The 23,185-nt window shown below is 38.1% G+C and overlaps 1 protein-coding gene across 2 annotated transcripts in view; it reads right to left on the reverse strand.

Annotated features, from left to right (window-relative positions):
* The window catches only part of RNF24 (ring finger protein 24), a 104,693-nt gene that overhangs the window by 26,853 nt on the left and 54,655 nt on the right, over positions 1–23,185 (reverse strand). Inside the window, exons 1-2 of one of the 2 annotated variants that reach the window (XM_032859110.1) lie at positions 6,255–6,302; positions 3,696–3,845 (exon numbers count right to left, since the gene is read on the reverse strand). In XM_032859110.1, coding sequence (XP_032715001.1) covers positions 3,696–3,838 — 143 coding nt within the window. In that variant the 5' untranslated portion in view covers positions 3,839–3,845; positions 6,255–6,302. Of the gene's footprint in view, positions 1–3,695; positions 3,846–6,254; positions 6,303–23,185 lie in introns of those variants that run through there. The other variant, XM_032859109.1, reaches the window with a different exon arrangement.

Genomic DNA, 23,185 nt, shown 5'->3' on the forward strand with positions numbered 1-23,185 from the left:
TATAGTTCTACAAGGTTAGTAATAAAAAAATCAGCCCTCTGCCCTCTCCCTTTTAGCTTACTATTTTGATGTTTCTTTCCATGTCTTTAAATACCTTTCTTATGTTGCTACTTCTTGATTTTTTACTTTTATGCATATCTAATGACTTCTCTACTAGGGGCACCATTCTTTCATTTACCCAACAAACATTTATTAAATGCCAGTATTCTGCCAGGCACTGCTATGAGTGTTTGGGATACAGTAAGCAAAACAGACAAATATCTATCTGGGCAGAGATAAATAACAGAATATTATATTATTCATTATAAAATAGTATCATTGCTAGCAAGGTAAGATGTCCTCTTTTTGTGTTCCAATAGTGATCTATTCCTAATGCTATCATAGGCAGAAGATTCTATACTACAGTACTGTATAAGACTGTGGTTGTACTCTTGTGTTCCTCCTAAGGTTCTGATGAGTCTGTTGTGACTAGAGGGATCTCTCTGCGTGAGAACAGAAGAGCCTCCTGGAAAGGTGCTAGAGACCTTAAGTTATGTTCAAACATGGGCTTGGATAATTTTAAAGGAGCCAAATCCATGAATTTCCAGATTAACTGCAAAGGACTTGTTAAATCCAAATTTAACATACGAAAGGTTAAAAGTAACAAACTGGGATCATCAGGAAAAGGTCCTTAGATCATGATTTAATTTTCAAAATGGTACCACTGACTTGGAAATGAAGTTTAGAAATGTTTGAACTTGACTGGCTTCTTTGATTAGACAAGGTAATTTTATTTTAGTGTCACAGATCCCCACTTGCTTTGTTAGCTGAATAATAAGCATACAGAAAGGATAAAAAGAAGTGTAATGATAATGTAAAAACAACTGCTATCATTTTTTCCCTTTCTCTTTACCTATTTGCCTGATTATTAAAAGGAATACAATGAGGTATGGGGCGCCTGGGTGGCTCAGTGGGTTAAAGCCTCTGCCTTCGGCTCAGGTCATGATCTCGGGGTCCTGGGATCGAGCCCCGCATCCGGCTCTCTGCTAGGGGGAAGCCTTCTTTCCCCTCCCTCTCTGCCTACTTAGGATCTCAGTCTGTCAAAAAAATAAATAAAATCTTAAAAAAAAAAAAAAAAAAAGGAATACAATGAGGTAAAATGGTGTTTCACAACTGATTTCTCAAAAAATTTACACAGAATCACAATTGGTATATTAGTGTTTTTCTTAAAACAAGAAGGTTAAAGGCTTAATTAATTCTTTGACATAGTAATAAAAATTATACTATGAGCTAGTTTACAATACTTTAGAATATTTTACATATATAAACCCCCTTCTCTAGGGACGCCTGGGTGGCTCAGTTGGTTGGACGACTGCCTTCGGCTCAGGTCATGATCCCGGAGTCCCGGGATCGAGTCCCACATAGGGCTCCCAGCTCCATGGGGAGTCTGCTTCTCCCTCTGACTTTCTCCTCGCTCATGCTCTCTCTCACTGTCTCTCTCTCAAATAAATAAATAAAATCTTAAAAAAAAAAAAAAATAAACCCCCTTCTCTAATAAACCTTTAAAGATATTTTGTTATATTATTTTTATCTTCTTTTAAAATATAATTTGGTTTCAAATATTAAGTTAACAAATTTCTTAGTTAAAAACCACTATCTGTAGGGGCACCTGGGTGGCTCAGTGGGTTAAGCCTCTGCCTTCGGCTCAGGTCATGATCTCAGGGTCTTGGGATCGAGCCCCGCTTCGGGCTCTGCTCAGCGGGGATCCTGCTTCCCCATCTCTCTCTGTCTGCCTCTCTGCCTGCTTGTGATCTCTGTCTGTCAAATAAAAACAAAAAACAAAAAACAAAAAAAACACTATCTGTAGAGGAATTGCCAAAAAATTTAGTAGGTCTGAGAAAAGGAAGAACAACAACAAAAAATCAGCAGTCTTCTGCCATCTTCCCCAGAGATAATTATTTTAAAGTTACAAAGACCTATTTTTGCTATGGCTAATTCCTTAATTAAAAAAAAATAAGCTGAATATTTACATAACATTTATCAAACTATTATTATTTTTAAAGATTTTATTTATTTGAGAGAGAGCGAGAGAGCGTGCATGAGAGCACATGAAAGGGATGAGGGGAAGAGGGAGAAGCAGACTCCCGATGAGCAGGGAGCCTGATGTGGGACTTGATCCCACTACCCTGGGATCATGACCTGAGTGGAAGGCAGATGCCTAAGGGACTGAGCCACTCAGGGGCCCCTATCAAACTATTATTAAAGAAATGTTAGAAAGGCGGCATTTCTGGAAATAGATTTTTAAAAAAGCTTTTCCTAATGCTATAATTACATGAGCTAAAGTGTTCACTACTCTGATAAAGGCCTAAAAATCATAACCGACCAGCATACCTATGAGATAAGAAGTGACTATATTTTGTGAGCTTCAGAAAAGATTCACTTTTTAATGAAGAATATAAATTCATTTGTCAGAATATTGGAAATACACATTAAAATTATTTGAATTTTACCATCAGTTAGTGACCACTGGTGGAAACAATTAATTATTGCTGAAAGATATCTGTTGATGGTATTTACCTTGACCATAATCACATACTATGCAAATACTAAAAATTGTTAGAACTATAGTTGTTTAGTAAAACCCAGTTTTTCTACTCTTACTTATAACACTCTTTGAACAATACAGTTTATGATTTTTTGTAGTCTGAGTTTTGGCTTTGAAAATTAGATCCTATCTAAAAACTTAAAAGAAGATGATGCTTCATTAAATAATTATAAGTAAAAAAAAAATTATAAGTAAGTGAACTGTGAATCTTTACTGGCCAAATCCATTACTCCTTTTCAAGTGAGGTGCCACTTATCTGTATATGTGCTGTAGAGCTTGTAGAGTATTTAGTGGCTTTTTTTTTTTAAAGTTTTTATTTATTTGTGAGAAAGAGGGAGAGGCATGAGCAGTAGGCGGAGGGGCAGGAGAGGGAGAAGTAGACTCCCTGCTGAGCAGGGAGCCCAACGCAGGACCCATGGGATCCCAGGACCCTGGGATCATGACCCAAATCAAAGGCAGACCCAACCGACTGAGCCACCCAGGTGCCCTGAATATTTAGTGTTTTATGTAGATAATCAATCACCTGAACACCTGATCAAAGGAGCTTGAAATCTTAAGAGATCACAAGAACCTGTTTAAAGGCTCAGATCTTGTCTTGGACAATGTTTTCTAATCCCTAATAACTTTAGCTGACAATGACATAATACCCTTCTTGAAAAAATACCCTGAAATCTGTGAATGTAGATTAAATCTTGGGAACAGAAAATGACCTAAGTGTACCTAGACCAGGTACTAATACGTTAGGAAAATAAATGACAATTTTCTTCTCTAGAGTAAAACATTTCATCAGCAGGAAGGATTGAAGACTTTATAAAGGTGTTTACTGATAAGTAACTAACTCGCAGAAGGTTAAAATGTTAAGCAACCTTAATTTTAGAAACTTTGCTAATTATTGGGGTGCTTGGCTGGCTCAGTCAGAGGAGTGTTCGTGTTCGTGAGTTTGAGCCCCACACTGGGTGTAGAGATTGCTTAAATAAACAAACTTAAAAAAAAAAAAAAGAAAATTTGCTCATTATCACACTTACATAATTTTTTAACATAAGGGCAAAGAACTGATTTATAATTGATTGTTTAACGTATTCTGAAGTAACATAGAATGAAAATTGATTACCTAATCAAGTAGCAACAGAAGAGTAAACTGAGGATGAAGACAAATATAGCAGTGCCAAAAACCACAATATATATGTTGAGAGGCAGATTCTGGAATCCAATATTAGGCATCCTGAAGTTGTAATGTGGGAAATCCGAGCTCATGGATGAACTGTGGGGGTAGAAAAGAATGGAAAAAAATTAGGGTATAAGACTAAGAATCAAGATAGCATTATCTTTGTATGTATATAAGGCAATGATATTATTAAGACTTGACCCCATCTGAAACAAATATAATAAAGTTAATATTCTTGCCATTCATCTAATTATCATCCCAAAAATATTTTCTGAGTACTTATTATGTACCTGGCACTATTCTAGAAGCTTGAGATCCTACCTAAAAAACTTTTACAAGTTATATTCATTCATTAGAAGGTATTTCACTGGGACACCTGAGTGGTTCAGTCCGTTAAGCGTTTGCTTTCGGCTCTGGTCATGGGATTGAGTCCGGCACTGCTGAGCAAGGAGCCTGCTTCTCCCTCTGCCTGCCACTCCCCCCTCTTGTGCTCTCTGACAAATAAATAAACAAATTCTTAAAAAAAAAAAAAAAAAAGTATTTCACTGAAGTAATGCCAGGAATTAATAAACATATGAACAAGTTCAAGCTCAAACTGCTCAGGCTCTCAGCTCAGCTGGAAGTCTGCTTCTCCGTCTTACTCTTCCTCTGTGCTCTCTCTCAAATAAATAAATAAAATCTTTAAAAAAATAGCAGCATTAATAATAGTAAAATATTGGAAATAACAAATCTCATAAGGAGGCAGTGATTAAATATGTTGAATCATGTTACAGTATTACGAGGTCATGAAAATCTGTTTTAGTAAATTTTAATGTCAAGGGCAATATAAAGATATATGGGAGAGGAGCCCAGGTGGCTCAGTGGGTTAAATGCCTGGCTCTTGATTGTGGCTCAGGTTGTAATCTCAGGGTCATGGGATTGAGCCCTGCATTGGGCTCCACACTGGTGGAGGGTGGGGATGAGGGGGGAATCTGCTGGAGATTCTCTCCCCCACCCCTCCCTGCTCACATATGCACTCTCTCTCAAATAAATAAATCTTTTTTTTTTTAAAGACTTTATTTATTAATTTGTCAAAGAGAGAGAGAGAGAGAGAGAATACAAGCAGGGGGAAGCAGGCTCCCTGCTAAGCAAGAGCCTGATGTGGGACTTGATCTGAGCCAAAGGCAGAGGCTTTAACCCACTGAGCCACCCAGGCGCCCCAAATAAACACATCTTGAAAAAAAAAAAAAAAGATATATGGGAAAAATTAAGCAGGCTATAGATTGTATATAAAATATCCCAATTCAACTCTGCCTTCGGCTCAGATCATGATCTCAGGGTCCTAGGATCGAGCCCAAATCTGGCTCTCTGCTCAGCGGGGAGCCTGCTTCCCCCTCTCTCTGTCTGCCTCTCTGCCTACTTGTAATCTGTCTGTCAAATAAATAAATAAAATAAACAAAAAAAAATCCCAATTTTGGAAAAGGTTGAAAAAAATGTGTACATACTGATGTATATGTGTGTATGGCAGAAAAAACCTGAGAGCCAACATGTCAACATGTTAACAGTGGCTTGTGGTTTACTAGTCATTTTGATTTTCTTTTTTTTTTTTAACTTCCTTTATTAAGTTAGGCCTTGTTCTAAGCATTTTACTGGCTTTATTTTATCTTCACATAATACCTCTAAAGATAGGTATATATATACCTATAGATAGGTAATATCTCCCATTTTATAGATAAGGACACCAAAGCTTGGAGAGTTTTGATCACATAGTCATGAATGACCAAGTATGTATGGCAGCCAAGCCTTCTCCAACTCCAAAGCCAGTGAACCCATAGCCTATATGCTCTATGGTCTTTCTCTTGTGTTGATTTTATAATCAGAAAACAGCAAATATTGTTCACACATTTAAAAAGGGGATTTTTTTTGTCAGTTTGTTTGGTAATACTTAACTGATCACCACAGAGTTCAAATTCCATGAGTGGAGGCTGACCTCTCCATTGGATGATGAGTTTTAGTGATAAAGTGGTTCATCACACCTTTTCACTAGAACTTTTCTCCTCATTGTGATTCATTACAAAATAAAGAGCAACTGTCAGGCCTGATTATCAAGATTATGTATTGATAACTGAATCATAACAATGACTACTGCCAAAATCAAGACAAAACAAAGACCTACCAAACACTGCTATCTTTTATATAATGTAAATTTAACAAGTGTTTACAGATTTTTTATGTCTTTTTTGGTTCCTAGAAGAATATACTTATAGATACTACTGAGATACTAACTGGCTATATGCGAAATCTAATGAGTTATTACTTTAAAAAATTTATTTTGAGAGACTGTATATGCACACAGGCATGGGAGGGGCAGAAGGAGAGGGAGCAGACGCCCCACTGAGCATGGAGCTCAAGGCAAGGCTTGGTCCCGTGACCCTGAGACCATGACCTGAGCTGAAATCAAGAGTCGGCACTTAACCGACTGCCACCCAGGTGCCCCACAATTTATTACTTTTATTTATTACTTACTAATTTCCAGCTTCTAATAACTTATACCAGGAAGTCAACAGCTGCAAAGGACAATTTCATCCCAAGGAAACTCTTCTCTGAGAACTTCCATGCAAAAATAATGGGTAATATTTAATTTTCAACTTTTAGCAATTTTCTGCAAGTTGCTTTTTTACTCAGATACATAATTTCCCTTTTCCTACACTCCCATCTTGGAAGGGAAGGAAAGAGTTAAGGAGTATTTTATTGAATATATCTAGCACATACATTAGAGTGTTGTAAGAAAATTATAGCTGCACTAAACTTAACTCTTAATCTCCACATCATTGAGAGGCCTCACTTGATGACCCTTGTTACAGTCAAGACTTGGATGGCAGTCCTTCAGTCCCTTAGAAATATCCCCGACCAGACAAACAAGGCTTGGTAAAAGAATTCTCACCTTAGGAAATAAGAGATTAAACACTCTTGCTGGAAGGTTTAATAGAGAGGAAACAGGGAAACAGAAAGTGGTATTGTAGAAAAAGGGACAGGTTTGCAGTCAACAACTCTGGATATTGTTCCCAGGATATCACTAACTAGATTGTCAGTAATAGGTCCATCTATATCTTAATTTTCTCATCTTTCAAGTGGAGAAATGCCTATTCTATCAACTTCAAGGGATTCCTGGAAGGATAAAATAAGACCACAGATACTGAAGTATCTGAAAGAATTAGTACAAAATACTAAGGTTTTAGTGGATTTGTGTGTGTGAGAGCACATTTTGGCAGGGATAACGAGGAGGAGTGACTTTAAGTAAAAGAACATAAGGGGCACCTGGGTGGCTCAGTGGGTTAAGCCTCTGCCTTTGGCTCAGGTCATGATCTCAGGGTCCTGGGATGGAGCCTTGCATCGGGCTCTCTGCTCAGCAGGGAGCCTGCCTCCCCCTCTCTCTCCCTGCCTCTCTGCCTACTTGTGATCTCTGTCAAATAAATAAATAAAATCTTAAAAAAAAAAGTAAAAGAACATAAAAGAAGCCTTGACAAAGATCAAGTCTCTGGGAAGGATTTCACCAAACCTAGAGCTCCTTTCTCAGGATGCTCCTCTGCACATGCTGCCAAGCTTTGTGGCAAGTGGCCTGCCAGCCTGGTCCCCAGAGGCAGGAACTGGAAACTTACTCTGGTTAAAGGCAGCTATCAATATAGGCCAGCAGGGAGTGTGTCAGTGGTGTGAGAATGCTGCCCTGCAGGAGTCCTTGCACTGGGTGGCATCACCAACAAACCTGAGGAATTCTGAACAGGTACACAGACATGTAGAGTATGAAAGGTAGCACTGTCATTAGAAGAGGGAACAGATGTCTACTTCAGTGTTCCTGAGACCTGGCTGCTGAGATTTTTCTGAGTTTTCCCTTCTTAGCAGCGCGTTACAAACAACCTATTACCAGAAGGGTGGGGTTGGTAGAGGATAGCTGATGCAGAATACATTTTAGGAATTTTCTCCCATTCTTTTGATAATTTAATTGCTTAGCTACAATTGAAATTTTGGCCCAATAGTCTAAATAGATGGTATACTGTTTCAAGATGTTAATCCTAGTCTAGTGACACTTCAGTTTTACAATATTTTCATCATAGTATCTTTTCAGCATGAGCATTAATCTTTTACAATAAGGTCATTTAAAAAAAAACAGAAACACAACTGAGTCTGGGTGACTCAGTTGGTGAAGCAGTGGACTCTTGATTTTGGCTCAGGTCATGATCTTAGGGTTGGGGAGATCAAGTCCCATTTAAGGTTCTGCAAGCAGCAGGGAGTCTGCTTAAGATTCTCTCCCTCTCCCTCTGCCCCTCTGCCTCACCTGTGTGCTCTCTAAAATAAATGAATAAATCTTAAAAAAAATCCACTATTATCATCCTAGTAATAAGCATACTTTGTTAGGTATTACAAATGTAAAAATTATTTAGGAGCTGCTCCTTGTGGGAGTGATGAGGAGAAATAGAACTGCTGGATCTTGGCATTTCTGATTTCATTTGCATGAAAACCTTCCCCTCGTTATGAAATTCATAGCTCCTGATATCTCTAGTCTCGGTCTCAATTTCAAATCATCTAATCAGGTTATTTAAAAAAAGAAAAGAGGGGCGCCTGGGTGGCTTAGTTGGCTAAGCATAGGCCTTCAGCTCAGGTCATGACCCCAGGGTCCTGGGATTGAACCCTGCATTGGGTTTCCTGTTCAGCAGGGAGCCTGCTTCTCCCTGTCCTGCTCCCCCTACCAGTGCATGCACTCCTCTGTCAAACAAATAAAATCTTAAAAAAAAAAATTAAAAATTAAAAAAGAAAAGAAAGAGGCGGGAAGATCTGAGAATTTCATGTGCAGTGGGATTTCTCACCAATATACAAAAGGGACAGAGTACAAGATTTGGCTGCATAGATGACCTGAGTTTAACACAATGCACCACACAGCCAGAAAGGCTATAACAACAGTGTTTCTTGAAGTGTGTTTGGTAGCCACATTCTTCCTAGGCCAGTTCCTGTTCCCTAGATAATACCACATCATCTTCCCAGTAGTTAGCATTCTACTTTTGCTTTAAAAATGTTCAGAAAAAACGGAATGGCGGTTCCTCAAGAAGTTAAAAATAGAGCTACCCTATGACCCAGCAATTGTACTACTAGGTATTTACCTCAAAGATTCAAAGGCAGTGATCTGAAAGATCACCAGTACCCCAATGTTCATAGCAGAAATGCCCATAATAGCCAAACTGTGGAAAGAGCTGAGATGTCCATCAGCAGATGAATGGATAAAGAAGATATGGTGTATACATATATACAATGGAATATAACTCAGCCATCCGAAAGGATGAATACTTACCATCTACACCAATGTGGATAGAACTAGAGGGTATTTTGCTGAGCAAAATAAGCCAATCAGAAAAAGACAACTATCATATGGTTTCACTCATATGTGTTATATGAGCGACACTACAGAGTATCATAGGTGAAGGGAGGGAAAACTGAATGGGAAGTCATGAGAGAGGGAAAAGAACCACAAGACACTCTTAACTATAGGAAACAAACTAAGGGTTGTTGGAGGGGAGGTGGGTAGGGGGATGGGGTAATTGGGTGATGGGCATTAAGGAGGGCATGTGATATGATGAGCACTGGGTATTATATGCAACTGATGAATTACTGAACACTACATATGAAACTAATGATGTAGGCTAATTGAATTTAAATTTTAAAAAATGCTCAGAAAAAGAGACACCAATAATTAGACTGCTGTATTTTACAATTTATGGTTCACAAACCATTAAAAAAACCTCCAAAAACTTTTGTCTTATAGTACAGAAGTCCAAGAAAAACTTAAAAATTATTTTAGACTTAAAAAATTTTTTTTAATGAGACATAATTCACTTTAAAAAATGCACCCATATTGTGTGTACAGGTCAAAGAGTTTGGACAAATGAATACACCCATGTTACCACAACCCTAATCAAGACACAGAACATTTCCATTTACCCAGAAAGTTCCCTTGTACCCTTGTGCAGTTAACCACCACTCCCAACTACTGATCTGATTTCTATCATTACAGATTTTCCTTATTCTAGAATTTCATAGTTAAATGGAATCACACTGTATGTACTCCTTTATGTTCAGCTTCTAGTCACTCAGTAGGTCCTTGAAAGACTTTAAAAAAAAAAAAAAAGATTTATTTTGGAGAGAATGAGCACAAGTTGGGGAAAGGGAAAAGGAAGTGAGAGAAGCTTGAGCAGACTCCATGTTGAGCGTGGAGCCGGACATGGGGCCTAATCTCACAACCCTGGGATCACGACTTGAGCTAAAACCAAGAGTCAGACGCTCAACTGACTGAGCCACCCAAGTGCCCCTGAAAGACTAGTAACAGTTACAAAAAATACTTCACATTATATTCCCAGTTTGCTCTACTTATATTATCTACAATTATAGTCTCTTTTTAAAAATTCTTAAAAAGATTTTATTTATTTATTTGACAGTCAGAAATCATAGGTAGGCAGAGAGGAAGGCAGAGAGAGAAGAAGGGAAGCAGGTTCCCCGCTGAGCAGAGAGCCTGATGCAGGTCTCGATCCCAGGACCCCGGGATCATGACCCAAGCCAAAGGCAGAGGCTTTAACCCACTGAGCCACCTAGGTGCCCCATACAATTATAGTCTCTTAAAGATGAACTTTGTCTTTGAATATATCAATTTTATGATTAATCCCTTGATATTTCTTCCTATACAGAACTCCTGGTTATCCCTTTAAGTTGTAATTGATTTCATGGAAGAAATTTTTATCACATCCTTTATATAGGTGTTCCTTTCCATTTTTTAAGTCTTCAGTGGAGCACATTCCTTCTACCTATTATTTTTTAAGTCTTCAGCAGAAGAAACATAACACGTGATCCATTCATCATGTTTTGTCCTAATCAAATTCTATGAGAAAATAAGAACTCTGAGGTGCTCAGGAATGAAACAGTGAAGACCCTTTTATGGTGAGGCATCTGCTGATACGGGAAAGTCTCCAGGGGCTAGGAGAAAAGAAGTCCTACTCAGAATCCAGCCTAGGTGGGTTCCTTCATTAAGCCAGGAGGGAATACAAAGGAAGTGGACATGCATAGAATTCTTTATTTCACTGCTGTTGTTCTTTGATTATTTTCACCTTTTATTTCCATAGAATCATGAAAAAAAAAAAAAACCACCTTTGCATCTACGGACCTATACATCTGTTGGTGGGAAACAGTATGACTAATGAACACATAACATGATCAACACCTGGGACTACTTAAACAGAATTTTTTTTTTCATTTATTTTGCTGCTTTTATTTCATTCCCTATTTAAAAAGTATATTTTCTTCTCAAATACATCCTGCGAATTCTCATCAACTCATTCTCCGTTTTTGTATCTTTGGAATTTTGTATCTTTTGAGTATACTTTCCTCTTTCTTCGAACTTTATACTTTACTTTGTTAATGCTTGGTACAATTTCTCTGGAGTACTCTTTGGATCTCTAAATACATGACTTCTGTTCTTGATATATTACCTTTGCGATGCTGCTTGCATATGTTTCCAGCCTGTATACTACCATTTCTTTTTTCATTGTAATCCTCTATTATCTTTTAAATTGATCTATTTTTAAAAAATATATATATATTTTAAATTTATTTAACAGACAGAGATCACAAGTAGGCAGAGAGGCAGGCAGAGAGAGAGGAGGAAGCAGGCTCCCTGCTCAGCAGAGAGCCCAATGTGGGGCTCGATCCCAGGACCCCGAGACCACGACCTGAGCCGAAGGCAGAGGCCTAACACACTGAGCCACCCAGGCGCCCCTTAAATTGATCTATTTACTCCAGGATGGAGAAGCCCACATAGCAAGCAAGAGGCCTGACCAGGCAAGCTTCATCTCCTTCCCTGGTTAGTAGCATTTACTAGTAGAGGTTGTTGGTCACATTATGTCAAACACACCAAAGGGAGGAGTTAAGGTGATAGAGTTACAATAGGGTGACCATGAGCTTGCCTGGTCCCTCAAACATAGGTGGATCAAAATCAAATCATTTTGAACAACTATGAAATCGATCTGAGGATTAAGAAAACAATCTGCACAATTGGAGAGAGAGAGCATGGCAGATGTGAGATTCAGAGCTGTGAACTGGGGGACAGAAAAGCTGCAGTGCCGTGAAGTGGAGGGAGTCCTTTTAGCAGAGAAAAGTCGGGGAGAAAGAGCAGGAAAGAGAGCAGCGCATAGGGTTCGTACAATACGCTGTGATGAGGGGATCCCTTGGGTCACACTGGGAGAGATTACTCCCCTTCCTCGAGTACATTTGGAAGAGGGTATTTGCCTCTCCAAGGACAAAAGGACTGCTGGGAGCCACTGAGTGACTGTTCAACAGCATAAAACAGGCGCAGGCAGAGGGCAGATAACCTGCTTGCAGTTTTCCCGCTGTGTGTCACAACAGACTCCAGCCACCAAGTGCAGCCTTGCGAGTGCTTTTCTGGGACACAACAGTGCCTGGTACACAGCAAAGCCCTCCTCGGGGGGAAGGGATCGAATCCATGCTTTGCTGGGCCCTTTAGGATTTAGAGGTTTTCTTTTCTTCTTTCTTCCTTCCTTTTTTATCTTTCCTTCCTTCCTTCCTTTCCTTTCATTTCCTTCTTTTCCTTCCTTCCTTCTTCTCTTTTCTCTTTCCTCCCTTACTCCTCCCTCCCTTTCTTGTCTTTTCTTCTTCCTCCTCTTCCTCTTTTTCATCTTCCTCTTCTTTTTTTTAATGTAGCCTGCAGCCCAAGGTGGGGCTTAAACTCATGACCCCGAAATCAAGATCTGAACCAAGATTAAGAGTCAGACACTTAAATGACTGAGCCACCCAGGTGCTCCAGATTTGGAGTTTTGAATCCCAGCCACTGGCCAGAGATAAAACAGAACTGTAGTGCTGGGTAGGCCGGTGGCTAGGTACAAAGAGGAAGGGCAGGGATCTGACAAAAGCCTGGGACACAGGAGAGGAGATTGTTTGCTTTTCTGTGAGGGCCTCCTGAATAGTGGGGAGCAGGAATTCCCCTTCACTCTCTGGGAGGAGAGGGCGGGGGTGATGATGTCATCTTCCACCACTCCCCACAGCCCAGCATAGTTAGACTTTAGAGAGAAACAGAGCCTCCAGTGGAGGCTGGAGTTGCTTACAGCAAAATCTCTGCTCCCTACAGCCCACAGGGGCATCTTTATAAGGATGGGTCTGATTGTGAGCCAGCACAGAGGACCTCTCTCTCAGACCAACACATGCCCCTTGCATGTAGCAATTCTACCCATCATAGAGTGCTCAAAAGCATCAGCCTCAGTTCTGGTGGAAATAGAACCAGGCTTTTTAAATTTTTTAAAATATTTTTATTTTGGGTTTTCTTTTTTCCCCCCTTCTTTTTCTTTGGCATCAGTCTTATAGGTTTTTGTTCATTTGTTGGATTATTTATTTCCTTTTTTTGGATCAGGCTTTTTTTTTTCTTATTTCTTTTCTTTTTTCCTTCTTTATTATTCTTTGGAATCAAGCTTATAGTTTATTGTTTGTTTGCTTTTTTGCTCCTTTTCCTATGCTTGGATTAGGCTTTTTTTCCTTTTTCAGGCTTGTATTAATAAACAAATCAAAGTACATCTAGTTAAAGGTCCAAATACTCCCACCCCACCACCCTGCCCCCAGCAAGCAAGGAGACTGCTGAGATAAAAACCTAAAAAGGATTCAGGGCAAAATGAAAAATGCTATAACTGAGATGCAAAACGGACTGAATGTAATCACAACAAGGATGAAAGAAGGAGAGGATTGAATAGGTGATATAGAAGATAAAATTATAGAAAATAACAAAGCTGAAAAGAGGAGGGAAAGAAAATTATGAGATCACAAATGTAGACACTGTGAACTCAATGATTCTGCAAAGCACAATAATACCTGTATTACAGGAGTCCCAGAAAAGAGAGCAGGAAAAGGGGCAGGTTTATTTGAACAAATATTAGCTGAGAACCTCCCTAATCTAGGGAAGGACACAGGCATTCAAGTCCAAGAGGCACAGAGAACTCTTGAAATCAACAAAAACAGGTCAACTCCAAGACATATCATAGTGAAACTTGCAAAATACAAAGTTAAAGAGAATTCTGATAGCAGCTAGAGACAAATATCCTTAACCTACAAGGGTAGACACATAAGGTTAGCAGCAGACATGTCCACAGAAACTTGACAGGACAGAAAGGGGTGACATGATATATTCAATGTGCTAAATGCTAAATGGGAAAAATATGCAGTCAAGAATACTTTATTTGGCAAGGCTGTCATTCAGAATAGGAGGAGAGATAAAGAGTTTCCAGGACAAGCAAAAACTAAAGGAGTTTGTGACCACTAAACCAGTCCTGCAAGAAATATTAATGGGGAAATCTTTACAGAAAAAAAGACCAAAAGCAACAAAGACTACAAAGGAACAGAGAACATCACCAGAAACACCAATTTTACAGGTAACACTATGGCCCTAAAATCTTATCTTTCAATTATCACTCTGAATGTAAATGGAGTCAATGCTCCAATCAAAAGACACAGTGTAACAGAATGGATAAAAAAACAAGAACCATCATTATGCTGCTCACAAGGGACTCAATTTAGACGAGAGACATCTGCACATTGGAAGTGAGGGGGTGGAGAACCACCTATCATGCTAATGAATGACAAAAGAAAGCCAGAATACCATACTTATATCAGACAAACTAGACTGTAAAACAATAACTATAACAAGAAACGAAGAAGAGCACTATATCATAATCAAGGGGTCTATCCAACAAGAAGATCTAACAATTATATATATTTAGGTGCTCCCATATTGGGGGCATAAATATTTACATCAATTAAAAACAAACATAAACTCATTGATAATAATACAGTAATAGTAGGGGTCTTTAACATTCCACTTACAGCGATGGACAGATCATCTAAGTAGAAAATCAGTAAGAAATAATGGCTTTGAATGACACACTAGACCAGATAGATTTAACAGATATATTCAGAACATTTCATCCTAAAGCAGCAGAATGCACAGTCTCTTTGAGTACACACGGAACATTCTCCAGAACAGATCACATACTGGGTCATAAATCAGCCTGCAACAAGAACAGAAAGATTGAGAATATACCAAGCATATTTTCAGACCACAACACTAATGAAACTTGAAGTCAACCACAAGAAAAAATTTAGAAAGACCATAAACACAAAGAGGTTAAAGAACATCCTAGTAAAGAATGAATGGGTTAACCAGGAATTAAAGAAAAAATTAAAAAATAAATGGAAGCAAATGAAAATGAAAACACGACAGTTCAAGATCTTTGGGATGCAGAAGAGGTGACTATAAGAGGAAAAGATACCAATACAGGCCTTCATCATGAAGCAAGAAAATTCTCAAATACACAATGTAACCTTACACGGATTGGAGCTAGGAAAGGAACAGCAAATAAAGCCTACAGCCAGCAGAAGAAGGGAAATAATAGAGATTAGAGCAGAAATAAACAACATAGGAACAAACAAACAAAAAACCCAGTAGAACAGATCAGTGATACTAGGAGCTGGTTCTTTGAAAGAATTAATAAAACTGATAACCCCCCAGCCAGACTTACAGAAAAAAAAGGTCCTGAGTAAATAAAATCATGAATGAAAGAGGAGAGATCACAACCAACACCACAGAAATACAAATAATCATAACAATATTATTAGCAATTATATGCCAAGAAATTGGGCAATCTGGACGAAATGGACAAATTCCTATAAACATACAAACTACCAAAACTGAAACAGAAAGAAATAGAAAATTTGAACAGACCTGTAATCAGCAAAGAAATTGAGTCAGTAATCAAAAATCTCCCAACAAACAAAAGTCCAGGGTCGGGTGGCTTTCCAGGAGAATTCAACCAGCTATTTAAAGAACAGTTAATACCTATCCTTCTCAAATTGTCCCAAAAAAAATAGAAAGGGAAGGAAAACTTCCATACTCATTCTATGAAGCTAGCATTACCTTGATTCCAAAACCAGACAAAGACCCCACCAAAAAGGAGATTTATAGGCCAATATCCTGAGGAACATGGATGCAAAAATTCTCAACAAGATACTAGCAAATCAAATCCAACAATACATTAAAAGAATTATTCATTATGATCCAGTGGGATTTAACACTGGGCTGCAGAGCTGGTTCAATAGTCCCAAATAATCAATGTGATATACAACATTAATAAAAGAAAGGATAAGAATCATATGATCTTCTCAATAGATGCAGAAAAAGCATTTGACAAATACAGCACCCATTTGTAATAAAAACCCTCAAGAAAGGAGGGATAGATGGAACATAGTTTAACATCTTAAAGGCCATATATGAAAGACCCACAGCTCATACCATCTTCAATTGGGAAAAACTGAGAGCTTTTCCTCTATGCTCAGGAACAAGACAAGGATGTCCACTCTCACCATTATTACTTAACACAGTACCAAAAGTCTTAGCCTTAGCAATCAGACAACAAAAAGAAAGAAAAAGTATCCAAATTGGCAAGGAAGAAGTTAAACTTTCACTATTTGCAGACAACATGATACTCTATGTAGAAAACCCAAAAGGGATGCCTGGGTGTCTCAGTTGGTAAAGTGTCTGCCTTTGGCTCAGGTCATGATCCTAGGGTCCTGGAATCGAGTCCCTTGTTGGGTTCCTTGCTCAGCGGGGAGTCTGCCTCTCCCTTTCTATCTTCTCTCCTCTTCCTCTCCATCTGCCTCTCTCCCAGCTCATACTCTCTCTCTCAAATAAATAAAATCAGAAAGGATGAAAGAAAGCCAGCCAGCCAGCCAGAAAGATTCCACCAAAAATTTGCTAGAACTAACACATGAATTCAGCAAAGGCACAGGATATAAAATCAACATACAGACATCTGTTGCATTTCTTACACCAATCATGAAGTAGCAAAAAAGAAATCAAGGAATTAACCCCATTTACAATTGCACCAAAAACCATAAGATACCTAGGAATAAACCCAGCCAAAGTGATAAAAGATCTGTACTCTGAAAACTATAGAACATTTATAAAAGAAATGAAAGAGGACAAAAAGAAATGGAAAAACATGCCGTGCTCATAGACTGGAAGAACAAATATTAAAATGTCTATACTACCCAAAGCAATCTATACATTCAATGCAATCCCAAATACCACCAGCATTTTTCACAGAGCTAGAAAAAACAATCCTAAAATTTGTATGGAACCATAAAAGACTGAAAAGCCAAGGCAATCCTGAAAAAGAAAATCAAAGACGGAGGCATCATGATTCCCGATTTCAAGCTGATTACAAAGCTGTACTCATCAAGGTGGTTTGGTTCTAGCACAAAAACTGACACATAGATCAATGGAACAGAACAGAGAACCCAGAAATGGACCCAGAATTATATGGTCAACTAATCTTTGACAAAGCAGAAAAAAATAACGGAAAAAAGTATCTTCAACAAATGGTGTTGGGAAAACTGGACAGGGACATGCAGAAGAACGAAACTGGACCACTTTCTTACACTAGACACAAAAATAAATTCAAAATGGATTTTGAATGTAATACAGGAAACCATCAAAATCCTAGAGAAGAAAACAGGGAGCAACCTCCTTGACCTTGGGCCCCAGCAACTTCCTACTAGACACATCTCCTAAGGCAAGGGAAATGAAAGCAAACATGAACTATTGGGACTTCATCAAGATAAGCTTCTGCATAGTGAAGGAAACAATCAATAGAACTAAAAGGCAGGCTACAGAATGGCAGAAGAGATTTGTAAATAGCATATCTGATAAAGGATTAGTATCCAAAACCTGTAAAGAACTCATCAAACTGAACACCCAAGACACAAATAATCCAGTTAAGAAATGGGCAGAAGACATGACTAGACAATTCTCTTTTTTCTTTTTGGAATAGACACTTTTCCAAAGAAGACGTTCAGATGGCTAACAGACACATGAAAAGATGCTGAACACCACTCATCGTCAGCGAAATACAAATCAAAACCACGATGAGATACCACCTCACATCTGTCAGAACAGCTAAAATAAACAACATAGGAAACAACAGATATTGGCAAGGATACAGAGAAAGGGGAGCCCTCTTGCACTGTTAGTGGGAATGCAAACTGGGGCAGCCACTCTGGAAAACCGTATGGAGCTTCCTCAGAAAGTTAAAAATAGAACTATCCTATGACCTAGCAATTGCACTACGAGGCATTTATCCAAAGGATACAAAAATACAGATCGAAGGGGTAGATGCACCCCTATGTTTACAACAGCATTATCAACGATAACCAGATTATGGAAAGAGCCCAAATGTCCATTGACTGATGAATGGATAAAGAAGAGTGGTATATATACAAAGTGGAATATTACTTGGCAATCAGAAAGAATGAAATCTTGCCATTTGCAATGATGTGAATGGAACTGAGTGTATTATACTAAGTGAAATAAGTCAGAGAAAGACAAATGATTTCACTCATATGTGGAATTTAAGAAACAAAACAGATGGGCATGAGGAAGGGAAGGAAACAAGATAAAAACAGGGAGGCAAACTAGAAGGCTTTTTAAAAAATATTTATTTATATCAAAGAAAGGGGGCAGCAGGAGTAGAGGGAGAGGGAAAGAGAGACTCTTTAGTAAACTCCCCACCCAGCATGGAGCCTGACATGGGGCTCAATCCCATGACCCTGAGACCATGACCTGAGATCAAGAGTTGGATTCTCAACCAGCTGAACCACCCAGGCACCCCAAGAGACTCAAATACAGAGAACAGACTGAGGGTTGCTAGAGGGGAGGTTGGTGGGGGGTGGACTAAATGCATTATGGGCATTAAGGAGGACACTTGCTGGGATGAGCACTGGGTGTTATGGTTATGTGATGAATCACTAAATTCTTCTGAAACCAATACTACACTATATGTCAACTAACTGGAATTTAAATTAAAAAAAAAAAAAAAAGACCAAACCACCAAACTCTAGCCTAATTCAGCAAAGAACTGAGTGCCGGGTCTGTGGTAAAGAAAGGAGGTAAGAAAAACGTGTTCAAAGAAATCTGACACGACAATGTCGTTCACTTCAGAATTCTTCCTAAGTTTGGAATTTTCCCAGAAAATGGGAGAAAATTATTTTCTTCCGTTTCCATTTCTATCTTCTGCATAGCCCTTTTAAAAAGTCTAGCTATGGAGGGTGCCTGGGTGGCTCAGTGGGTTAAAGCCTCTGCCTTCGGCTCGGGTCGTGACCCCAGGGTCCTGGGATCGGAACCCGCATCAGGCTCTCTGCTCGGCGGGGAGCCTGCTTCCTCCTCTCTCTCTCTGCTTGCCTCTCTGCCTACTTGTGATCTCTGTCAAATAAATAAATGAAATCTTTAAAAAAAAAATCTAGCTATGGAATAAGAAGCAGGCTCTTGGGCCTGCTTTATATTAGGTCCAGGAACTTAACTATCATTTTAAAATTAAGTGTATAGCGAGGGATACATTTTGGGCTTCCAAAAGCAAACTTGGGAAACATAGTTGGAACTGGGGCACATTAACAAATTTGGGGACATTCTAACGTCCAACTTGTTTCAAAAAGTTACCCTTAATTAGCTCTATTAAAAAGGAAGACAATATGATTTATCAAATCAAAGCCTTTATTACCAAAGGTTGTAATTAAATAGTTAACTATGATTTTATTAATGTTTTTTTTTTAATTTTTTTTTTTATTATTTATTTGACAGAGAGATCTCAAGTAGGCAGAGAGGCAGGCAGAGAGAGAGGAGGAAGCAGGCTCCCCGCTGAGCAGAGAGCCCGATGTGGGCCTCGATCCCAGGACCCTGGAACCATGACCTGAGCTGAAGGCAGAGGCTTTAACCCACTGAGCCACCCAGGCGCCCTTATTAATGTTTTTCATCACAACTATACTGGAAACTCCCAGATACCAGAATCTGTGTTTTGATCATTTTGGTATCCCTAGCATCTAGGATGTGCCCAGGATATATTTATTAAACAAAGGATTAAATAATGGTATAAATAAATAATAATAATGATATATGTACATGTTCAAATGAAAACTCTTGAAAACACATTTCAATGCCTTTAATATTGTCCCAAATGCCATTTTAGCATCTGAGAAGCCTTCTTGCAATAATCTAAAAGTTTCAGTTTCCAAAATACTCAGTTCCCAATCTTTTTCTCCTTATTAGCTTTGAGATAGAATTTATGTACTATACAATTTAAATGTACCTTATTTTAAGTGTACAATAATTTTTAGTAAACAGAGTTGTGCAATGAACACGATAACCTGATTTCAGATTATTTTTATCATCCTCAAAGGAAAATGCACCCATTAGCTGTCATTCCCTTTTCCCACCCCGAGGGAACTACTGATCTACTTTGTCTCTAAAGATTTCCCTTTTCTGGATATTTTATGTACGTGTAATCATACAATTTGTGCTGGCTTCTTTTATTAATATCTTCCAGGTATAGCCTATATTTAGTACTTTGTTCCTGATTTTTATTGACAAATAGCAGGCTCCTGGCTAGCTCAGTCGGTAGAGCATGAGACTCTTATTGACAAATAGTGTTTCATTTTAAGGATAAACTACATTTTCTTTATTCTCTTACCAGTTGATGGACATTTGGAGTGTTTCTACTTTCTAGCTATTATGAATAATGCTGCGATGGACATCAATGTGAAAATTTTGTGTGGACATGTTTTCACTTCTCTTGGGTATACTCCTGGGGTGGAATGTTGGGTAATATGATAGCTTTATGTTTAATCTTTGAAGGAATTGCCAGGCTATTTTCTAAAGTAGCTGTACCATTTTACAATCCTAGTAGCAATGTATGAGGGTTCAAATTTCTTCACATCCTCTCCAAACTTATCTTTGTGCTTTTAGCCATCCTGGGGGATGTGAAGTGATATCTCCTAATGGTTTTAATTTGCATTTCCTTAATGATTAGTGATGCTGAGCATCTTTTCATGTGCATTTGGCCACTGTATATCATCTTTTGTGAACTACCTATTTAAATCCTCTGCCCAATTTTATACTGTTTTTTTTAAATTATTATTATTCAGTTGTATGAGTTCTTTATATATTTTGGATACAAGTGCTTTATCAGATACATGGCCTGTCAAACTTGTCTCCCAAGTTATGGGCCTGTCTTTTCCCTTAAATGGTGTCTTCTGAAGCATAAATGGTTTTAATTTTATTTAGTTTAAGTTTATTTTATCAATTTTGACTTTTATTGCTTACACTTCCGGTGTTATATCTAAGAAATCTTTGCTTGACTCAGGGTCATAAAGATTTATCCCTATGTTTTCTTTTACAAGTATACAGTTCTAGCTATATAATCTTTTAGCTCTATGATCTATTTTGAATTCATTTTATATATGGCACAAGGCAAAGGTCTAAATTAATCATTTTACATGTCCTAGTTGGATATCTAATTGTCCTAGCACTTTTTGTTGAAAAGACAACCCTTGTCCCATCGAATTGCCTTGGGACCTTAACAGAAAATCAGTTGACCATAAATATAAGGATTTACTTCTGGACTCTGAATTATTTCATTGATCTATATGTCTACCTTTATTCCAGTATCATCACACAGTCTTGATTGCTGTAACTTTGGGGTAAGTTTTAGAATCAAAAAGTGAAGTCCTCCAACTTTGTTCTTTTTCTTTGTTGTTTTTTTTTTTAAATTAAAGATTTTTTTATTTGACAGAGAGAGATAAAGAGAGCGCAAGTAGGGGGAGCAGCAGGCAGATGGAGGGGAAGAAGCACGCTCCCCACTGAGCAGGGAGCTCAGTGTGGGGATGGATCGCAGGACCCTGGGATCATGATCTGTGCTGAAGGAAGATGCTTAACTGACTGAGCCACCCAGGCACCTCTGACTTTGTTCTTTTTCAATATTGTTTTGACTATTTGGTTCTCTGTTATTTCAAATTTACAATCAGCTTGTGGATTTCTGCAAAAAAGCCAGCTGGGATTTTGAAGGAGATCGCTTTAAATTTATAAATTTGGGAAGAATTGCCACGATAATGTCCTCAAATACATGAAGATGGAATTTCTCTCCATTTATTTAGATTGTCTTTGATTTTTTTAAGCCATATTTTGTGGTTTTCAGTGTACAAATCTTGCACTCCTTTTGTTAAATTTATTCCCAAGTAATTTATTCTTTTTAATGCCATTGTGATTGGAATTTTTAAATTTGTTGTGGATTGTCCAATCTTTATATATAGAAATACACTAATTTTCTGTATAATGATCTTATATCCTGTGACCTTACTGATCTCACTTTTTAGGGTTCCCCCCACTTTGAGATTCCTTAGTATTCCCTATATCTAGCATCACTTTGTCTGTGAATAAAGGCAGCTTTACATCTTTTTTCTAATCTGAAGGTATTTCATTTTTTTTTCCTGACTGAATGGACTAGAATCTCCAGTACAATGTTGAAAAGTAGTAGTGAATGCAGATATCCTTTCCTTGTTTCCAGTCTTAGAGGAAAATAACATTTAGTCTTTCAGAATTATGATGTTAGCTACAGGATTTTATGTACAATTTTTTTTGTATAGGTTTCTGCTATTCCTAATTTGTCGAGAATATTTAATCATAACAGTCTATTATGTTAATTGTTTTCTGATGTTAAGTTAACCTTGCATTTCTGGTGTAAATCTCAGTCACAATCATTATTATATGTTGCTGAAATAAGTTTGGTAATATTTTGTAGAGGATTTTTGCAGCTATAGTCATAAAAGATACTGGTTTGTGTTTTCTTTTCTTGTGATGTTTTGTTTGGCTTTGGTATCAGGCTGATACCCAGGATACCAGGGTATTATCATTAGAAAACATATTGGTCTCATAGAATGAGTTGTGAAGTGACCCTCTTCCTCTGTTTTCTGAAAGAATTTGTGAAAAATTGGCATTATTCCTTCTTTTTTTTTTTTTAAAGATTTTATTTATGTATTTGACAGACAGAGATCACAAGTAGGCAGAGAGGCAGGCAGAGAGAGAGAGAGGAGGAAGCAGGCTCCCTGCCGAGCAGAGAGCCCGATGCGGGGCTCGATCCCAGGACCCTGGGATCATGACCTGAGCTGAAGGCAGAGGCTTTAACCCACTGAGCCACTCAGGCGCCCCGGCATTATTCCTTCTTTAAATATTTAGTAAAATTCAGTAAGGCCATATGGCCTTTGTGGGAAGACTTGGTAAGTTTTTTAATTTGTTTTCTTTGTGGAAAGACTTGGTAAGTTTTTCAATTTGTTTACCTGTTACAGGCCTATTCAGGATTTTTTTCTTGAGTCAGTTCAGTAATCTGGGTCTTTCTAAGAATATGTCCATTTCATCTACATTTAAAAATTTATTGACATAAAGTTGCTCATAGTATCCCTTTATAATTCTTTTAATTTTTCTAAGATTGGTATTGTGTGTCCTCTTTTATTCTGGATTTTAAAATTTGTATCTTTTTACTTGA

This window comes from Lontra canadensis, unplaced genomic scaffold (genome assembly GCF_010015895.1).
Source record: "Lontra canadensis isolate GAN:19392208 unplaced genomic scaffold, GSC_riverotter_1.0 scaffold16, whole genome shotgun sequence".
In the NCBI taxonomy this organism is placed as follows: Eukaryota; Metazoa; Chordata; class Mammalia; order Carnivora; family Mustelidae; genus Lontra; species Lontra canadensis.